The sequence below is a fragment of the Panthera uncia genome (assembly GCF_023721935.1).
Source record: "Panthera uncia isolate 11264 chromosome D3 unlocalized genomic scaffold, Puncia_PCG_1.0 HiC_scaffold_8, whole genome shotgun sequence".
Taxonomy (NCBI): domain Eukaryota; kingdom Metazoa; phylum Chordata; class Mammalia; order Carnivora; family Felidae; genus Panthera; species Panthera uncia.
In genome coordinates, this window is record NW_026057586.1 from 48835297 (window position 1) to 48855777 (window position 20481).

Consider the following 20481-nt stretch of genomic DNA (forward strand, 5'->3'; position numbering starts at 1 on the left):
GAAAATCCAGGGTGGGGCCCAGGAATCTGTAGCATTTCAAAGGACCCCAAACAGGGCAAAGCTAAATGTGAAAAACAATTACTAAGTAAACAGGGATTTTAATGCTCGTGTTTTGACTTAAACTAGTCTCGGTGTAATCCTTAAAATCACCGAGGCACGCTCACTGCCACAGTCCTGCAGCCCAGACCTCACCCGCTGTGGTCTAGAGTGAGGCCTGGTCATTTTTAAAGAGCATTCTGGGTAAATGTGGGAAACACTGGGTAAATGTGGGAAACACTAGGTGCTCGGCAGTTGAGAAAAACGGAGTTTCCGGTCACAGCTTTACAGAAACTGTGATCTTCGCGAAGACCCTTGCATCTCTACCCTCAAGAGCAGGAATTACTCACAACCAGAATTGCTCCCTGACTTGCGGCAAGGCTGAAATGAGCCTGGGTGCCCTGAAGGTGAGTTAGAAGAAGGCAAGGCAGGAGGGCAGTGGATAAAGGAAGATCAGTGAATATAGCAGCACAGCACAAACTGTGATGAACTTTTCTTGGGGTAAATGATTTTATTAAAAAAGAAAAGCCGGGGGAGGAAGAGAAGAGAAAAGGGAAAAAAGATGGGAGTCTCTCTATGATAAGCAAAAGCAATTTAAGTGCCATGGGCACTGAGATCTATAAAACCTCTGACTCCTAGTTCTCCTGGTCTACGTTAGAAATACATATATATGGCAGCTCAGATAGAAACCTGCAACTAAAACTCTGGAAAGCACTTCAAAACTTCTTGCTTTTACTTGGGTTAATTTAACCATAAAAAATGATATAGATCTTAATTAAGAGGTTTGTAAAGTACTTGCGTTTGTCATTCTGTTGACATTCAAATGTAATCTCCTCTAAAAACTATTCTTAGGTATCAGCTAACTAAACCGAACTGTTGGTTTAGATTATTGTACTACCAGATAAGATAAAATTTGAGATAATAGACTAGAGAGCAAGCGCAACCCCCTAGCTTAGAATGAGTCTATATACTGCTTTAACACTTACCCCTGAGGATGTCGGTTGTGTTGTAGGGGAAGTGTTTTTGCTGCAGTCATCTGAGTTAGAAGAGGTGGAAGTTGGAGTCATAGGAACAGAATTATTGCTACTACCTGCAAATCAAAATTAACCTCATAAACACACACATACTCTGCTGTTCAAGTTAGCAGATGCTTTACAATCAAATAGCATTTTACTGTATTTACCAGAGCAAGCTTTTGACTTATTTATGTTCTTAGGTTTTCTTTTCCTGGTTTGAATTCCCTCTTTTTTCATAGCAAGCGGTCGAGGCACCTAAAAAAAATGTTCATATAGGCCTTAAGTTTAACATTATATGGAAGAAAACACAACTTTTAACTAAAGACTCAACATCGGTCCTGAAAGCCCTCATTTATAAAAGAAGCTGGCATGAATTTCAGTCCAATTTTGATACATGCGCAACAGATTCCAACCTGGACAAAGGCTACACTTTCCCGATCAAATGCAGATTCCCTCAGAGAGAATTGGGTTATTTGCCAGGGAAAATTTATTCCCTCAACTCACTGTTTATTGTTTTAAACAGCTTCAATTACAGAGTAAAACCAAGAAGTACATATTTTTATTTCAAAGAGATCATGTGTTCTCTCCCTCCTACACATACAAGGTTAATTTCCTTTTTAAGATTAATGTGTTTATAATATTTTGTGCTATGCTTAAAATGAGTAACAGAATGTTGCTAACTATAACTATCAAATATATTATTGCTCCTTTGCATAAATGTACTTGCTGCATTCCCCAAATGTCAAAGATATAGTTATTGTGCATTTCTAGTTGGTTCCATGCCTTTTTTTCCTCTGAATATACAGTTTTTTAAAAAGGTTACTACCATGTTGTCGACTCTAAAATGCACATTTTTCACATTTTAGTATTTCTAAAATTGGGATGTCTTACAATGGATGTATGTGACAGTTCAATTGGCAGTATTTTTTTTGTTTCTTACTAGTATATGAGATAATAGTTTATATTATAATTAATAACATCCTAAATTCAAAAACATGTACATAGGAAATCAGATTTTTCATTTTCATCCCCTCTCCTTGGCTGATTTTTTTCTTGACTAAAACCATGTACAAATAAGACCCTAAACACGTATACACATGAGCAGGATACGCGGCATACCCCATGGAGCTTCATGTAGAGTCCACAAGCATTGCACACAGGTTCGCCCTCAGCATTTCTGCGCCACAAAGTGGTGGTTGTGGTGTGGCAGTTGGCACAGGACAATCCAAGCCGCCGGGAGGAAGGCTAAAAAGTAGCACAAGACAGTAAGTGCACAGATATAAGTGATTTTATGTATATGCTACGTACATCCATGCAGCGTGTCCCTGTCATCAACAAGCATGTACTTTATTATAAATCAAAGGTCCCTAGGGAAAAGAATTTGAAGGGTAATTAGATTGACCTTTCTGGACCAAGAAACTGGAGTTTCAGGTGCAGTGCTCCATCCCATGTGTGTGTTTGGTTTGCTCCAGCATTTTAGCGTAGATGATAGAATAACCAGAACGAAGTCACAATGTTGGCCAATAACTGTGCTCACTGTTGTCAGAGGTCTGAGATAGAAGTCATGAAATGCAATCACAAATCACAAATGCCTGCCAGTGTTCTTAAGTGGCTTTGTGCAGTCTCCACTTCACCTGGAAACTAGAGATAACCACTCTATTTCTCAGATAAATCCAGAGAAATAACCCAAAAACTTTAGAAGGGCCTATATACGTTATACTGATAGGAACGGGTCTTGGAAAGTGTACAATATTTTTATAAAGAAATATATTTTAATACATGTCTTATAATTATCACGGTTGACTGCTGAGCTTTTGTATTATTCATTTTACAAAGGATAAGCAAATTTGATGGCATTGTTTTAATGCTGGCATTACCTTACATACAGTGATAGGGATATATTTTCTTCACCCTATCAGTACGATACCCAACTTTTGTTCATACAAAGGATTAAATGGTATTATCAGAAAGGGCACTGTCATTCTGATTTCCATGTTCCCTTTATGCCTATAATATCTTTAAAGGGAATTCATCTCGTCTAAATTATTATGTGTAAGTTATAAAGAGATGATTTAAGCTAGTAAAAGTTACTCTCCAAAATGCCAAAATCTAAATTTGTTATTGAATTACCTAGAGAGGCAACTAAAAAACAGTGCCATGACTTCAGTAAACAAGCTGAGGAAAAATCCAAGGACCAAAATAAGTTGAAAGTTAACAGAATTTGGGAAGTTAGCTACATAGATTAATTTCACAAAGGAATAGTTTTAAAGAATGTATAACAAAAATATGAATTGAGGGTGTACTGGATATTCAGATGAAAGGACAGATTTTTCAAATCCTTTGCTGGCAAATTTAAAAGATAAAACTGAATTTTCCATTTACAATTCACATCCTATTGTATCACTTTCACATTATTCTTTATAGACAAGTCATAAAAACAAAGAGACACTGGTAGTAAGCCTCTTAGCGCTACAACATTTTTAAGAAGTCAGTGCTAAGAAAAAATAGATTTGACTTTTGGTTGAAATGAATATGCTTGGCTGACAGGCAAACTATTTGGGGAATTGCTTTGCTAAAACAATAAAAACACAGAAAATCTTATGCATCGGGTTTTTTTTTCTTTTTTCTTTTATGGTTAAAATAAAATAATTTCCTAGGAGAGCACTGCTTTCTCTGTGTAAATGTGAAATCATTAAACAAAGGACAAGAAGGTTCATTTTATAAACAGGTCATTTATGACAGTTTCCAGTGGAATTTGAAGCCAACGTGAAGTAAACTTGTTATCAGAATTTGCCATTATAACAAAGAACTTTATGACTGTCAACTGCAAATCATAAGTGAAGCCAGTCTCCATAAACATGTGAAATGAAGGTGAATGGGTTATAAAAGGTCCTTGTAACAAATGATCTCAGTTATATTCATCACTGACAAGGAATTCAAGCTACACCATAAATCTCTTATTTTGCAATATATTACAAGTTCAAATTCACAGTGATTGGTTCTGTACTGCTGGCTAAACAAACTTGGGTTCAACATTCTGAGAACTAAGCTAGATCCATCAAAACCATAAATAAGAAACTCACGAGAACTAATTGATGAACACGCCCTTCCATTGGTATCATTTATAACCCATTTACAAAGCACAATGGCTGACCTTGGTCACTGCCAAAACACCTGCCACACAGAAGGAAAACTAACAGATTCAGAGATGTTAAAAACTCTTTTCTGCTAACAGTTATTTTTACCAGTAAGTATGCAAAATGGCACAATCTAAATACGGATGTTACTATATCAAATTTAGAATGCAACTAGAACCCAAAAGGCTACTATTCTATCAGTATTTCCTTCAATCTCAAGAAAATGTCGTCTTGCTGAACTCAGCTAGTATTCAGCTCAGTGTGCCTTTCAAAAAAAAAAAAAAATCAGTTTCACTGTTCATACACGGAAACAGGGAACTTCCCTGGAATATTTTCTGACCACTACTTTTTCTTTTTTGAATATGATACGTAAGAAATGAAAACCATAGGGAGTCAGACGCTGAAGTTGAGGATGCCCTTTGAAGATGATTGTTAAGCTGCGGGAGGCTATATAACAAGTTTAAGGCACATACGCACGTTAAATTAACCTCAGCCACTTTATTTTAAATGCATTAAAAACAAAACAACCATAAAACTAATTGCTTCTCTTTAAGGTGTCAGACTTCCATTGTGATGCAATTTCACCCTAATCTATTTAACACAAACAACATGTGTAGCATTTGTTCCTGCTAATTAGAGTATAACAATTAAATAAATTACTTGGATACTTAAGACGTCTGGCATCTCACTGTAAAATATTTTACTTTAAAAGGTATTAAGAGCCTGAGTGCTTGGTTAAACAAATGTTAGCCTTACAGTGGGGCCTGTGAACATTTTCATTTATTCTCTCTAATCACTACGGCAGTAAATGCCCTCTCCTAAAACCACACCTAACAATAAGGGATTTTTCCCTGAAGAAAATCAGAATTCCCATAATTTAAAACATAGTTAAAAATGTGTTTGGATTGGTGAAAATCCCCAACTTGAGAAGAACATGACTGCATTTTTCTCTCAAGTTCTATGTAGTTTTCTGAACAGCCAGATTTCAAAATAACTAAGGTTAAATTTTCATCAAACTCAAAGACAATCCAAAAGAGGGATGGAAATGGGGGCTAAAATCTGTCTCACTCCCAGAAGAGGTAGAAGGGACCCAAAGGTATAAGGAACAAAATCAAAGGAACTCAGGACGAGGCTGTGGAGAGTAAGGGAATGTGGATTTTGCGGTTGTCATGTTCTATGGAGGGTGAGGGGGTATAAACCAGCACAGTTTTCCATAATAAAATCCAAACCACACCAAAGAGTACACAGAGAAAAAGATCTTCATCTGACCTGGGTCGGTATACTCAGAGGTTACTGTCATGACCAATTTCTTGTGTCTCCCTCCAAAATATTCTAGGGCATTTACAAGTACATCTAGATTTATATAAATATTGACTTTTGTATATTTTGAAAATGGTAGCTCCCTACACCTTCCCCCTCCCCCTTTTACAGACATCATTTCCTAGGTGTAAATGTGGGGAAAGGCTGTCTTCGTTCCCCAGACGCTGGTTTCGGGACGACCTCCACTCGGGCGCGCACGGGCGAGCGCTCAAGTGGCCGAGGAAGGAAGGGGACAGCTGGGTTCCCGCGCTCCTGCAGACCCTGGTGGCCCCGGGCCGCGCCGCACCTGTTCCCGCGGGGGGCGCCCGGGGCGAGCCGGAAGCGCCCGGGCTGCTGGAGGAGCGCCGCTCGGGGCCCGGCCGCAGGGGAGGGCGGCGCTCACACTCACCACGCGCTTCTGCGGCTTGATGAGGGGCCGGCTGAGGCCGTTCATCTTGCTGTAGAGGCCGCAGGCGTTGCACAGGTAGTGGCCGGTACCGTCCCGCCGCCATAGCGGCGTCTGGATGGAGCCGCAGTTCACGCACTCACGGCTTTCAGGCAGGTCCTCCAGCAGGTCTGCGACGAGAGCGGGGACAAGAGGCTGGGTGAGGTCGCGCTGCTCCCTGCCCTCCCCGGGCCCCCCCGGAAGACCCCCGGTACCCCTGGCCGCGTGCTGGCGACGCGCTGCCCGCCTCCCCGCCCGCGCCCTTCCCCACGGATCTTTCTGCTCCGCAGCCAAGCCAGGAGCCGGCTGTGGTCACTATTGCTCTGGTTCAGCATTTGTGCAATACTTCTGCAGCCCTGGGAGTGACCAGTAAAACCCCAGGAAAGGAGCAGGAGGATATGGTGCTGAAGGCTGAGTCCCAATCATCCTCCTTCTGTCTCCAAGGACCTCGGAATTGAGATGAGCTGTGGGGAAGTCACTTTGGGTCCCCTGACCCCTCCTTTTGGGCTGTTCCCAAGCGTTTCAAAACTGAAATCTATCTTAATTACAGTGTGCCACTTATCAAAACTGAGCAAGCCATACAATATCAACACGGATCACTGACCCCTGCAGCAACCCACAAATATCCTGGGACAGAGTAGGGCCCAAATAATTTTTTTATTTCTATAAATCCCAAGTCACTTTTATTTAAAGTATTTACTATATCTGCCCCCTTCCTTTTCTTAAAAAAAAAAAAAATAGACAAGTGAATTGAGAAATACTGTTCTTGAGCACTTTATCGATTAGAAAGTGACTCAGGTCTCCTAAGGGGAAAAAAAGACACCAACATTAACACACAGAGATAAATGTTAAGTTTCATGTTCATGCCACAAGGACCGAACACTAAAACATTCTGACTTCCACGTGGGTCTAACTGCTTCTATCTGCAAAATTTCTACAAATGATTGCTATTTTACTGATTCAAACATTATTAAAACCATTTCAGTGCTAAATAAAACTGTTTCCTATTTTCCTACACTAAAACTTCAATTCATGCAATCTATCTAAATTGTGTTTATGTCATTTTGCTATTTGGGTGGTTTCTGGTGTTTACAACTAACCTAAACCTGTTCATAACCAAAAAAAAAAAAATCTTGAAAATAAATGGTTGTAGCATTTATTACATCTGCTTAAATTGATTATGAAAAAAATTGATTAACTATGAATGTATAAGCACGATCTAAAATGAGATAGGTACAAAAGACAAATAAAATAAGATAGGTACTTATTAATTAAATAAGTACTTTTAAAATAGACTGTAAAAAATAAAAATATCCTTCTGTTTAGGGTTATTTATAGAGGATTTAAATGTCCGAATTTGGTTTTCTTTAAGAAGCATTTCTGAATCAATTTTTAAAATAAATAAGCATTACATTTTAAAGTTTTATTTGAAGTTGTGTGCTAGCAAACCTTTTTATTCCTTCTCATTCCCAAGCAGTTTACAGCTTGTTTCTACCACTCTACTTGTAAAGATATTTAAATGTGTCTTTGGCATGAATAGTTTTTAATTCCATTAATACTATTTACCCTACAAAACAAGTCTCCTTCCTCCTCAAGAAATAAGTTTAAAAGAAACTAGCATCCTACATAACTGGAGTTCAAAGTTGTCATGGGGATACAGCAACTTACAACACATCACAAAGATTTATTCTTCTCCGCCCTAAAAGCCACTATTGACTACGGTAATCAGTAAAATGCTCAGGACTTCAAGGACACTGAAGTTAAACAAGGTATTTGTCTTAGTTGTTGACTTTAAAATGTTACCTATCAGAGACCCTCTCGATAGAGGAGTGGGGCATTCCCTGGAGAACCCAGCCCTATGCCTGGCCTCCTTCCCCCAGGCTGGAAACAATAAAGACTCCCAGAAGACAGCGTGAACACTCCAGGTAAATCTCTTTAGTCATCTGAAAACCCAAAGACAAAACTTAAAGTCCACTTTGGATAAATAAAATTTCCAAAGTTTGTTTATTTTTAATTAAATCAAATCTACAGCTCCCATTTTCTCCCTACCGCTTACCCAGCAGCTACAATCCTTTGACTAAAATAAGAAAACTTTTTTTTTAACAATTACAAAATCTTGATTGTGCTAGACATTCATTCATCAGTTTCTCCATCTACCCTCACCCCCACAATTCATTATTGTCTCCCAATACGATGACTTGGGATCCCCTGGGGAGAAAAAGGCTGTGGGGAGAGGGGCACAGCCAGTGAATGCCGTCGCAGGACCCTGAAAATAATGGAACACAATTCGGGAGCTCAGGAGGGCGCTGGGCTCCAGGACTGTAGCGCTGTGAGGACTCCCCCCAGGACTCCCTACCACCTACTCACCATCAAAATCAGGGAGAGGTATATGGAGCACGTTCCCAGAGGCCTCCACACTGTGTAGGTAGAGAGAGCTCCGCGCTAAGGTCTAGCCCTGCTGTCTGCCTAAATCTATTAAAGAGTGCCTTCAAAAATAGTCTGTTTAAAAAAAGAAAAAAATCGAAGCGGAGAGGCAGGGAATCTAGCTAGGAAGCTGGGAGGAGAGGTTTTGGAGGTCAAGGTTTCTGTAGCAAGAGAACACCTGTGAAGACAACCGAAATTAGAGGTCTTTTGCCTCCCCCAACCCCAGACTGGCTGATTCTCAGTAGCTTCCTGACTTAAAAGACTCTATGCAGAAGCTGGGTGTTCCCAAGCCCTTCCTAGTTTTGGGTTGTTGTTAGTGAAAGTTAGTGAAAGGATAAGCTAGGTTTAAAATGAAATTTGTAACTCGCCTACTATTGCACCTTACTGCCTCTGAAAAGCTTTTCTATACAAAATAAGTTTCTTTAAAACATCCAATGACTCCGATTATGACTTTTGGGCTACTTCTCTTTCTGTCCTGTGAAATGCTGGAAGACTAGGGGAAGAGGGGCATGGAGATACACTAAGGTGTGTCAGGAGATAAGTAGAGCTGCAGGATCCAGCTCCCACTGCGTTGCCCCGACCCAACCCTACACACTCTTTTGGATTCCCTGCTGGATTCCCGACTGACAAAAGCCTCACCCTAACCACCACCCCCCTTCCCTTGCTTTGAAGATTCCTCACCTCCCAGTCTCTCAGCTCCAGCCAGGGAGCCAGCCAAGGGTTCCTGTGCCACAGAAAGGGTGACAGCGCTCTGTCTCAAGTCTATACTCAACAGGGCCCTCCCTCCCCACTCTACACCGCAGTGAAGACAGTCTCCAGGGCCAGCTTCCCAGAGGAAAGCAGAGGGAATTTTGAGACCAGAGTCTTAGAAGAGGTAGAGAAAGAGAGGGAGGGCTTGTTACCAAATAATCCATTGCCCCCTCCCAGTGTTACCAGGAGGGCTATTCAAGTCAGATCCTTCACTTTCAGGCCACTGCCATTTCCAGTGTGTCTTTTGAGTACAAGGTTGGCAATTCCTCAGTTGATCCTAACTAAGTAGGGGCCCCAGAAGACTTGTCCCAAAACCGAGCACTGAGGCTCCCAGGAAAAGCCCAGACCTAGGGTGTGAGGACACCAGTTAGGATAATTGAAGCTGACATGCCTCCTGCCTCTTTGCCACCTCAGTGACTCCCACACCTCGCCTCAAACAAACAACAGCCCCCCCTACCCAAAAAAAAGTTTTGTCTTAGGAGTCTGTCAGTTTATCAAATGGGTTAAACACAAAGCGAGAGACCTGTAAAAGCACCACAAAGTACCCAGAACACTGCAGCAGCTGAGAACAGAAGCCAGAGTGGTCAGGCCAGGTTAACACAGTTCATAACCTCCTCTGCTTGAGCAGAAAACTTTTCAAAATGGGGTGTTTCCAGGTATTTTTACAACTGTGTTTTCCCAGTTCACCCAAAATTGCCCCCAGACATTGGAATGAAAGTATGGGTGGCATGGAAAACTGGTGAAAAATCGGTAGGCTGAACTCTGGAGGAAAAACAGATGTGGGAGTGCCAGGATCCCTGGGTCCCAGCCTGGCAGGGGCAGACAGGGGCAGCAGCCCCAGACACCGCCGCCCAGGTGATGTCCAACCAAAGGGCCCCTCCACCAGCTTTCCCTCGGGATAGTCAGAAGGCTGACCGGCCCAGGTATCCCCCCTCTTTTCTCCCTCCCACTGAAGGGGAAGCCAACTTGGTCCTTAGGTCCTTTTCCACTGTGGGGCTCTTAAATACTCTCCTTGAGGAAAACACAGTTCCTCCCCTCTGGAGAGCTGAACTGGGTGAGACTGTGTTTTAGGAGAGGGTGAATCAAGACCCCAACACTCCCCTAAACTTACCCACCCCAGTAGAGTCTCATTCTCCCATTTAGGCAAATTAGGGTCTGTGACAGATCTCAGGCCCTGTCAGTTCCTTCCCTGGCTTTTTTTCTCCAGTTGCCCACCCCATTCACTGTTAAAGTCCCTCGAGCTTCTCCAAGGCACTGAGATGAATACGCGCACCTTGTCTCCTTCGTGGAAAGCAAGTGAAACAATCCGCAAAATAGAAGCACCTCATCAACACTGCCAGACTCTGGGTGGCCCTGCCAAAGTTCTGCAAATCCGGCCTGGGGCCAGGCGGACCTCTAGGCACCCAGACAGAAGAGCTCTAAAAACAAGGCCCAAGTCAACCAGCTGCTCCACACCCCCCACAGGCCCCAGCGCTTCAGGCCCCCGGGCTGCGGCGCGCCTCTTACCTGCACTGGGGCCCCGCGGGACCGGGAGCGGGGCTCCGGCACGGCTCTGCAGGCTGTGCAGGACTGGGGTCTCGAAGGGTCCTGCGGGCCAGGCGGGAGTCAGCGGCGCACCCACGTAGGGCGAGTAGGGGTTCGGGTGGTGGTGATGGTGATGGTGGTAGGTCCCGTTCAGCGGCCGCGCGGCCGACAGCGAGCTGTACTGGTGCTCGCGGCCGCCCATGGCAGCCAGGCTGCCGCCGCCGCCGCCGCCCACGCCGCCAGCGCCACCGCCACCCGCCGCCACGTAGCCCCCGGGGTCCCGCGCCGCGCCGTTGGCCACGGGCGGGCTGGGCGAGTAGGGGAAGCGTGCAGAGACGTGCGCTGCTGCCGAGCCGGCGCTGCCGGGCCCTGCGGCCCCACCGCCGGCCGCGCCGCCCGCGCTGCCGTACGGGGGGCTGTCGGCCGAGGCCTGAGGCCAGCCGGGGTGCGCGCCGGCGCCGCCCGCGTGGTTGGCGGGCCCGCTGCCCGCCCCCTGCAGGTACGGCAGGCCCGGCAGCATGGAGCCTACGCGGGTGGTGGGCACGTAGACTGGGGAGCTGGCCGCGGCCGCGGCCGCTGCGGCGGCGGCTGCCGAGTGCACGAAGCCGCCGGGCGCGCCGTCGTAAGCGGCCGGCCCCTGGCTGGAGAGGGCGGCGAGGGTCTGGTACATCTCCTCGGGCTGCTCGGGGGCGAAGGGGCTCAGCTTGGCGCCGCGGCTGGACCACAGCAGCTTGCTGGCTGTCGCGGCCTGGTCGAGGTCAGTGAAGAGCAGTAGGTCCTCCCAGCTCGACAGGGCGCTCCCGGGGCCTGCGACCCCGGGCGCCGAAGGTCCGTGGGGAGCCCCGAAGGGATGCGAGGCGTATGGGCTGAGCAGCAGCGAGCGGGCCGGGGGTCCCGCCGCTGCCTCCGTATCGAGCTGAGGCGTCCTGCAGTTGCTGGCGCCGCCGGGGCCACGCTCCCCACCCCGGGAGCAGCAGGAGGAGGAAGAAGAGGAGATGGGGGAAGGCGGCGTGGAGGGCTCCCGCGCTGGAAAGGCTCCGGAGTCGCTGGCGTCGGCAGCCGCGGCCCCGAAGCGCTTCGGCAGGCACCAGCCGCCGTCAGTCAAGGCCATCCACGGTCCGGCGCCTCTCCAAGCTAACTTCTAGTTCCTGAGGCGGGGTGAGGGGAGGCAGGGACGGGAGGAGAAATCAAAAAGGGTTACAAACGCGCAGGCCACACATCTCACTCCACTGCCTTTTCTAGCTAATGAGATTTCTCAAACATCCCGTTTCTGCCCTGGGCGCGGGGTTTGGGGAAGGAGAGGGGAACGGAGCCTGGGCAGTCTCCGCCGGGTCCTCCCAGGACCGGGATATCCGCCCTCCCTTGCCTGCACTACTTGGGTCGTCCTCCCGCCCACCCTCTCCGCAGCATCCTTCATCTGCGGCGCGCTAGATCCCAGGGGTGACGAGAAGCCTGGCGGAGGTTTCCCTTCCGCCCCAAAGTGGTTCCCTCTCGGCCGATGACACACAAAAGAACTTTTAAAGTAGTTGTGCTGGTCGGCGCTGCCTTGTCCCGCCTCGCTACACGTGCCCCTAGCCCGGAATACCTCAGCGTGAGGTCTACCCGCGTGAAAATCGTTAGCGTAAGGAAGGCAACCTGTCCCCGAAAACGAAACCGCCGCGTTCTCCCACACTGGCTTTCCCAGAGCTTCCCCGACTACGCTTGATGGGACGCAGTGCGAGCTCCAGAGAGAAGCGCAATTCAGACCAGGGAAGGTGGGGCGCCGGGGCGGAGACGACAGTCTCTGACCTTCCGGGCCCAGGCACTGCTGGCTGCCCGCGGGGCCCGAGTCTCACGCCCAACACTAGTCCCCGTGGCGCCGCACACCTTAGACACGGCTCGAGTTTGCACCACCAGCGCGTGCGCTCACGCCGGCTGAGCCACCCCCTCCCACCCTGTGGTCATCCCCAACCGCGGAAAGGCCAGACCGTTCCGGAATCGGACGTAGCGGGGTGGAGCGGAGCACAGAAGAGGGGGAAATGCAGGGTTGGGGGGGGGGGTGCGTGTGAGACCGCCCCGGAGCCGAGGCCACCCCAAAGGGGAGAGCAGCAAGAAAGACGGGGAGACTCGGAGGGAGTGGGGAAGGGAGGCGAACTGCAGCCGGGAGGGCCTCCTCGGAGCTACTTTTCCAAATCGCTTCGTCTCATCGGAGATAACCATACTAACATTAATGCCCACACACAGACCCGGGCCAGATAGCAAGAAAGAAGTCTCTCTGCTCGCCTGACTGCCGGCTCCCGCCCCTTTGCGCCAGATAACTCGGAGATAAGGCTGTGCGCAGATAAGCGCTTCAGGGAGAGGAAGAGACAGCAGAAGTTGGTCCGCGGTGTCCCAGGAACCTGGGAGCCGCTACAGTCGGCCGCGACAGGAGAAGGAAGACACCCTCAGAGCCGACCGCGGCCCGCAGAGGGCCGGAGAGTCCGGGGCTGAAGGGCCCGTGACGGGTGGGGTGTAGGGAGAGGAAAGAGGGGAGCCCGAGCAAGAGAGGAAGCAGCCGAACCTCGGGTGCGCGCTGCGCATGGAGAACCGCCACCGCGGAGACCGCTCTTGAGCGCGGAGAGAGGCTGAGGGCGCCGGCAGGCAAGCGCGAGTCCGGGGTCTGCCCGGCGCTGCTGGTGAATAAAAAGGAGAGAGGAGGCGCCTCTTACTGCTCTGCCGGAAAACTGCAGCCTGCGCTCCTGATTGGACTCACCGAGCCTTAAACAAACAGCGCTCGCCGAAGGGTGCCAGGCTGTGGGTCGGAACTGCGCTGCGCGAGCAGCTGGGCGCTGGAGGTGAAGAGGCGGAGGAGGAGGAGGGAGTGAGGGGAGGAGAGAAAAGAGGGTGGGGAGGGGACCGCGGGCGGCGGGGGGAGGGGAACGCGCCGCCAGGGCAGACAATGAGCGCCGCTCAGCCTGCGGTTGTGGGCCGAGCCCAGAGTACCTTCCCGGGAGTGGGGGCGAGCCCTTCGAGGGGGCGCAGAGCCCTGGGACGCCCGGGGAGGGGCGGAGGTGGAGGAACGCTTGACCTGGCTGGCGACCCACACCCATCCGGCGGCGCAGCACTTTCCTCCGCCCCCAGTTACACACGCACTCACGGGGGCGGGTGGGGGGAGCAGTGGCTGTGCAAAGCCCCGCGCTGCCACCGCGGCGGGAGGGATGCGCCAGCTTTCGGGTCAACGTGCCCCCCAGAATGAGGGGGAAAGTGCTTTGCTCTTCGGGCCTGCCCCGCTCTTCTGTCCACCTTAGAAGAGTTTTTGTTGTTCTGCAGCTGTATGGGACTGACCTTAAACTTTCCCCGACCTCTTCTCGAGACCCTGGGGCTCGGGTCGTGGTGGCCACCGGGGATCGAGGATCCAAATATATGGAAAAGAAGGAACTCCAGTGCCCAGCTTCTTATCTCTACCCTGCTTTTTAGAAACAGACCATAAATTCCTAGGAGGTTTCGGGAGTTCACGTCTGCACTCACCAGCTAACCTTTGGGAAAAACCTTTTGATTCGGGGTCCTGGTGTACTTAAAGGCTAGTCCCTGAAGGTGCGCGTGATGGAAAAAAGGGCTTCCACCCCAGTCGCGCCCCAAGATGCTCTCCAAGTTTTGGTGTCCCGTTTGCTCTGAGCTTATCCTGGAGAATTTCAGGTAAGTATTGGATAAGTCATTGGAAAGGGGGAGGGGGGCCAACTTCCCTGGACCCAGCGGGAAGTACCGCTTCCCCACCCCCACCCTCACATACACACCCCTTCTTCGCTCCCTCCAAATGGTTATCACAACTGTGTACAAACTGATACGGTCCTGAGCCGGCAAAGGGACTGGAAATGAACGTCGCAGGGTTATCAGCGCCGATCTGTCAGCAGCGAGGCGCGCGGCCGCAGGTTGGTCCGCAGGAGCTGTGATATATGTCTCGCTCCCTTTAGCGCACAAAAACATTTCTTCCGACAGACGTGACCCCAGAAGGCCGCGGAGAGAGAATTTTAACTAGGGCAGGAGGAGTTGCTTTGTGAGAATGGATTTTACAATTTTTTTTCCAGGTAAATCGAAGTAAATGATTTTCTAAAGGTCAGTCTCCCTGAAAGCATTTGGGCTCTCTCTCGCTCTCGCTCTCTCTCTCTCTCTTTTTAATATTGTGTTTTTCCAGTTGGAAAAGGAAGACAAGACTAAGAGAGTTGAACCGGGGTAGGTAGGGACATTGTAAAATATGGTTTAGAGAGATCGTGAGACTGAGTCGCTGAAAGTATGTTTCCTCACTATAATAGTGAGCTGTGAACCTGTGTATTGTAGGGAGAGAAGGGGACAGACCCTGGCAATGAGGGGGAGGAGGTCGCCGAATCGAGGAAGTCGAAGAGAGTTCTTTTTTTAATTTTTTTTCCGTTCTTCGTTGTAAATTGCTGCTAAACACTTCTGACTTTTAAATTGCTGCTAAGACGGTCCATAAACCGTTCTCATCCAATTTAGTCACTTTTATTACATTCCTCTTTGCTTCCCCCAATCACTGTGGCGGTTCCCAGTTTCAATGTGGCCACAATCGGAACCAGTGAAGGTAGAAAACTCTGGAACAGAGATCGGCGACCGGAGCAGGATTCAGGGGCTTTAAATTTTAACCTGAGTTCGATCGAATGGGACTGGCAGAAGAGCTGACCTGGCGTCCGCCTGCCACTTAACTCCGACCAGGGCTGAAAGCTACTTTCTTTTGGGTTTTTCATGAGTTTCCGACCAAGTTTTTAACAGACTCAGTTTTTTCAGAAGCTCATTTGTAAGCAGTTACAGAAACGTTGTGGACATTTGATTTTCTTCGGGGCCAACTGTTGTCAAGTGCTTCTCAGTTTTACTCTTAAAAGCAAAGGGTTTTGTTTTGTTTTTTTTTCTTAATTCATATCTCAGTGAGGTGATTTCTAATGCGGACGAGTTTTTAAAAATCCTCTGGCTAATTAGATTCCAGGATGTGAATGGCCTCCAAGCCTGAGCCCTGAGAAGACCCAGACCCGAACCTGATTCCTGTTGTGTGTGTTTCTTTATATTAGGAAGTATGAAGGTGTCTGAATTTCCTTGGACAATAGCTAAGCCCCCAGGGACGTGCTTTCCCCGCAGCTCCGCAGCAGCTGTACGAGGGTGCACCGGCCCTGACACCGCTGGGACAGAGGTGAGCAGCGGTACAGACCGTGACCGACCCCACAACGTGCGGTTTCAAAGGGCTCGAGAAGGCGCCCGGGATTTTACCTTCCAGATTCCCAATCTCTTTTTAACATTGCCTAAAACAAGGGTGGGCAGTTGCAATTTGCTCCTTTGCACGGTCACAATTTTTTTTAGACTGGTTTTCCAACTAAAGGAGACAAGGGGTAGTAAAATGGTTTTTCTTTTTTTTTTTTTCTTTTCAGTTCGCTTAAAAATAAAACAAAACCGTTTAACCCGTAGAGTTTATCCAGACAACAAGCTAAGGCTGCCTGACCCATCCAGTTTACCATTTCCCCAATGCATTGGATTTGGCCCTGGGGAAAACACCCCCGGAAGTAGTGGCACATTTTCAAAGCCACCCCTAAGGGACCCTGGGTCCCGCGCTTCCTTTGAGCACACCAGCTGGTCCAGAAAGGAGGGCAGAATAGGGATGCGGAGGGAAGAAGTGCACCCCAAACTAGGGAGGAACCCGAGAGCTGGAGAAGTCCCCCATAATTCCCCAGTGAATAGGCTGCTAGAAGTTCTATTCTCTTCGCGGTTTTTTCTTTATCTTTTTCCTTTCCTTTTCCTTCCGTCTGACTCCTTTTTGAGGAGATTTACTAAACTGAAACGAAATTATTTCTCCCTGGACTATTTAGACTCGAGGAGGGGCCCCTCTCGAGTGAGCCTTCCGTCCTCAAGCCGCCCTCCTCGCCCTCGGAGAGGTGCTGGCTCCGAAATGCGACCTGTCCCCAGGGCTGATTTATTTGGGCTGCGCCACACTACTATTTGCGATTCGAATCCAGCCGGAATCCGGCAGCCAATTGGGCAGGGGGCGGAGGCTTTGCTGCCAAATGCGAAGGGGTGTTTGGGAACCCAGTGGTGCTCTGTTTCCAGAGGAGCGCGAGACCCGGGTGAGGACCCGAGAAACGACACGCCTTTACCCGCCCCCCGAAACCTTAAGCTCAATAAGTTGTCAGTTCACAAAGCTCCCGGCTGCTCCAGCGAGGTTTCGGAAAGAAAGAATACAATTTCTGATTTAAAACGTAGTTTTAACTTGAGAGTTTTAAAAAAGATCTCTGGGGCCTTGTCGCCGTTACCGTATTTCTTGCTGTCCCTGGGACGCTTTTGACGAAGGACACGGGTCGCCCCGGTGCCCCCACCCCAGCCAGCATCCTGCCCCAATAGTCGGGTTGGGGCGGCCTGTCCCCCGGACTCAGCGGCTGCCAATCCAATGCAAGCGCGTCCAGAGAGTCCAGGCGGTGTTTGGGGTGGGGGAGGGCGGGTTTGGGTGGGAGAGGGCGGGTTGTCTCTCTCTCTCTCTTTTTTTTCTTTAATTCTCGGTAGCCCAAAAACACTCTTTAGGAAAGTCAGGTGGTGGCGGCGGGAGCTCGAGAACTGCGCAGCCTAGAAAGCCGGGTCGCCCCCCCCCCCCCCCGCCCGGCTCCCCGCCCCCTCGCCCCGCTGGTCACCAGGAGTTGGGAACTTGCCGCGGCAACGCCGGGCCAGGGCGGTCGGCACCGAGTCCCGGCGCGCGCGCGGCTGCTGCAGGCCCGGCCCGGCGGCCCCTCGCCCCGCAGCCCCGGGCCGCCCCCCGCGCACCGCCCCGGGCCGCCAGCGCGGCGCGGAGAGGTCACCGCGGTGGCATTCCTCCCCGCGCGCTGTTTACGTGACTTAATGTACTTCATACGCCGCGGGTAAGTTAGGGCCGCGATAAGCGGGCAACCAGAGAAGGGTCGCTGTAAAAGCCCCACGCTGGGCGCCTCCTAGCCCTCCCCTCATCCATTAACCTTTTTACTTTCTTCTTCCCTCTCTCTTTTAAAGCTTGTTATCTAGGCCACCCATGACCGACGAAAGATCTTCCCTCCCGGCTTCTCCCAAGGCCGCTTTAACCCAAATAAATTTGGCTATTAAGGGCCAAGATGCCTGACAAAAGATCGAAAGGTGTCTATCCGTGATCGCTTAAAGAAGCGGAGGAAAAGCTTGTGGCTCTCTGATCCCGATAAAGACATTCCACCCGGCGCCGGCCTCCCTTCCCGCGGCCTGGTTGCGCCCTGACACCCTGAGATCGCGGCCTCACTGGCGCACACCTCCACGGGCCCGGCGGGACCTGTGTCCGCTGCACCGGGAATGTGGAGGTCCCCAGGCTGCCTGGGTCCCGGGGTCCGTGGAACTCCAGGCCGGACGGAGCTGGGCTCCCAAAACAGACACCCTGCACTTGCCAGAAAAACTAAACCGAGCTCACTGGGGCCTGAATTACCGTCCCGTTTTGATTATTTTCTGATGTTGAATAATTCTACCTTCCCACCCCCCACTCCCTGGGGTTTTGCCGAGGGGCGATGTTATTCCAGATCTCTGGTTGTCTGGAGCAGCCCTTCTTTGGAACCCCGGTCAGAACCGATGGGTGGAACTGGACAGCTGAATTAGACTGAGGCCAATGCGGCGGGTGTGGACTCGCAAATGAAGAGCGTGCAGGTGGGAGGCAGAGGTCCAATCCCTCGGTCATCCCCAGGTTGGGTTTGGTTATGAAATGTGGTGTTTATTATCATTATTAATTACTATTGGCATAACTACACAAAGCCTAGGGCTGCCAGCTGGGCCGAGGCCCTGCCCCTGGGGTGATCCTTTTCACTAAAGCGAGGCAGGACTATCCACTTTGCTGATCCAGGACTGAAGAGGGGGCTTGGGGAGTCAGGTGCCACGTTTTGGAGGTCTCTGCACTGAGTCGTTTCTTCTTCCCTTAAGTAGATGTAGCATTCCCCCGGACTGTAGTCTCACCTAGCCTTTTCTGCCACTTTGCAACATGGGTAGTTAAGAACCTTCAGGGGTGGCAAGTTAGAGAGACAGCGCTGGCTTCCCTGCAACAGGGATTCATTCCTCTTAGATCTTCTGCTGTCCCCTTCTGTTCTATGGTGAAGCTGGAGACAGGACTCTGAATTCCAAAAGCAATCTAACATCTTCGGTTTCTGTCACCTCATGCTGGGTCCCGGAAGTTAAAGATGACTCCCTTTTCTCATTGCCTTCCTCCAAATAAGGTGAACTCCAAAGCCATCCACCTCATCTAATCCTTCCCCCTCATCCAGCCACCCCTCCGGGGTGAGGGGTGGGGGGGATAGGAAAAACCAGAGCATCAGAAGGAAAGGGATCATTTCTGCTCCCCCAAAGGTGAAAGAGACAGAAATTTCCAACACACTAGACATGAAAGACCTGAATTTTGCTGGTATCACTAGATGTGCAGATAATGCCAATTCTAGGGTCAGAGTCCAGATGCCACTGCCCCAGAGCTGTCTCAGCTCAGAGACCTTTCTGTTTCTCTTTTCTTGGTTGGGGGGAGGGGGTAATGTTGCTAAGAGGGAGCAGAAAAGGAGGTGATAAGCTTTTGGAGATTTGCTAAGTAACTAATGCTCCTCCTTGAGTCAATTAAAGGGGAGAGAAATGCCCCCAAAATAAAAAATTACTGCATTTGCCACCCAGAACTATGACCTCTGCATTCAGTTATGTTGCAAATATGCAGAGAATCAGGACCGAGAGTTGTCTACCCATATGCAGCCCTCCAGTTTCCTGCGCTTGCCCAACAACACTACTGAGTATATATACTGCACAAAGAGAACTAGAAGAGTTAGCTCCTAGTTTTGAAGTGTTTACAGTCTAGAAGTTTGGGACTTCTGTGGAGCCGGCTAGGCAAAGTACCACAGACAGTTTCAAAGATGGAGGGAGGTGTTTGAGCCTTTCCCTAGAAGAGTTTACCCAGGCTCATATTGTCTTCTAGGCTTCACGGCGAGTTTGTAAAGAACTGAGTCACTCTGGCTCACAGACTAAGAGAATTGCCTGGGTTGGAATCTTGATTCTGCCACTTTCTAACTGTGTGACCAGGACAAATTGCTTAACCTCTCTGTGCCTCAGTTTTCTCATCTGTAACATGAGGATGATAAAAGTAACTCCCTGACAGGATTGTTTAAGGGGATTAAAAGATTTCTTTTTTTTTTTTTAATTTTTTTTAATGTTTATTTTTGACACAGAGAGAGAGACAGGCATGAGTGGGGGGAGGGGCAGAGAGAGAGGGAGACACAGAATCTGAAACAGGCTCCAGGCTCTGAGCTGTCAGCACAGAGCCCGACGCGGGGCTCGAACTCACAGACCTCGAGATCATGACCTGACCCGAAGTCGGACGCTCAACCGACTGAGCCACCCAGGTGCCCCAAAGATTTCTTAAATGGAAAGTGCTAAGAGTACCTGGCACATAGTAAGCACTATGTTAAGTGTGAACTATTATTACCAATATCTATATTGTAATAGACTCACATATACTACACCGAATTTCAATTTCTTGTGTGACCCAGCTGTTCCCTGGAGCGAATTAATTTCCAAGAAAGAACTTCTTTCAGCACCCATTCAACTTTGAGTCTTGCCATTCATTAGAGGCCTCAGGCTTTTTCTAGGTACCAGCACTGAGGATTTTATTTATTGCATTATGGTAGGAAAGTGTAGGCTGAGACAAACATAGTTCTTTACTTGCTTTTGGTTCCTTTGAAGAAGAAACGTTCCTTGTTGTTCTCCCTTGCAAATCCCAGCAGCAGACTCCAGCCCTTCTCCAGGATGAAGATAGTAATCTTGAGGCTCATCCCTTGAGAAAAGTATCCTGGTCGGCAACAGCACACCCCCACTCTCCCCCCTTCTTTCTGGCAGC

At 49.1% G+C, this 20481-nt stretch overlaps 2 protein-coding genes across 2 annotated transcripts in view; one reads left to right on the forward strand and one right to left on the reverse strand.

The window, feature by feature from the left end:
- GATA6 (GATA binding protein 6) overlaps positions 1-13300 on the reverse strand; it is a 31458-nt gene extending 18158 nt beyond the window's left edge. Inside the window, exons 1-6 of the mRNA XM_049620368.1 lie at positions 13171-13300; positions 10614-11779; positions 5898-6064; positions 2172-2297; positions 1220-1307; positions 1023-1126 (exon numbers count right to left, since the gene is read on the reverse strand). Of these exons, the coding sequence (XP_049476325.1) occupies positions 1023-1126; positions 1220-1307; positions 2172-2297; positions 5898-6064; positions 10614-11742 (1614 nt within the window). The 5' untranslated portion in view covers positions 11743-11779; positions 13171-13300. The remainder of the gene's footprint in view (positions 1-1022; positions 1127-1219; positions 1308-2171; positions 2298-5897; positions 6065-10613; positions 11780-13170) is intronic.
- A 3233-nt stretch (positions 13301-16533) lies between these two features.
- On the forward strand, positions 16534-17731 carry LOC125914327 (uncharacterized). Its single transcript, XM_049619564.1, has 3 exons — positions 16534-16803; positions 17160-17491; positions 17619-17731. Exons 1-3 carry the CDS (start codon positions 16534-16536, stop codon positions 17722-17724), a joined length of 708 nt encoding a protein of 235 aa, XP_049475521.1. The 3' UTR covers positions 17725-17731.
- Positions 17732-20481: the final 2750 nt, after the last annotated feature.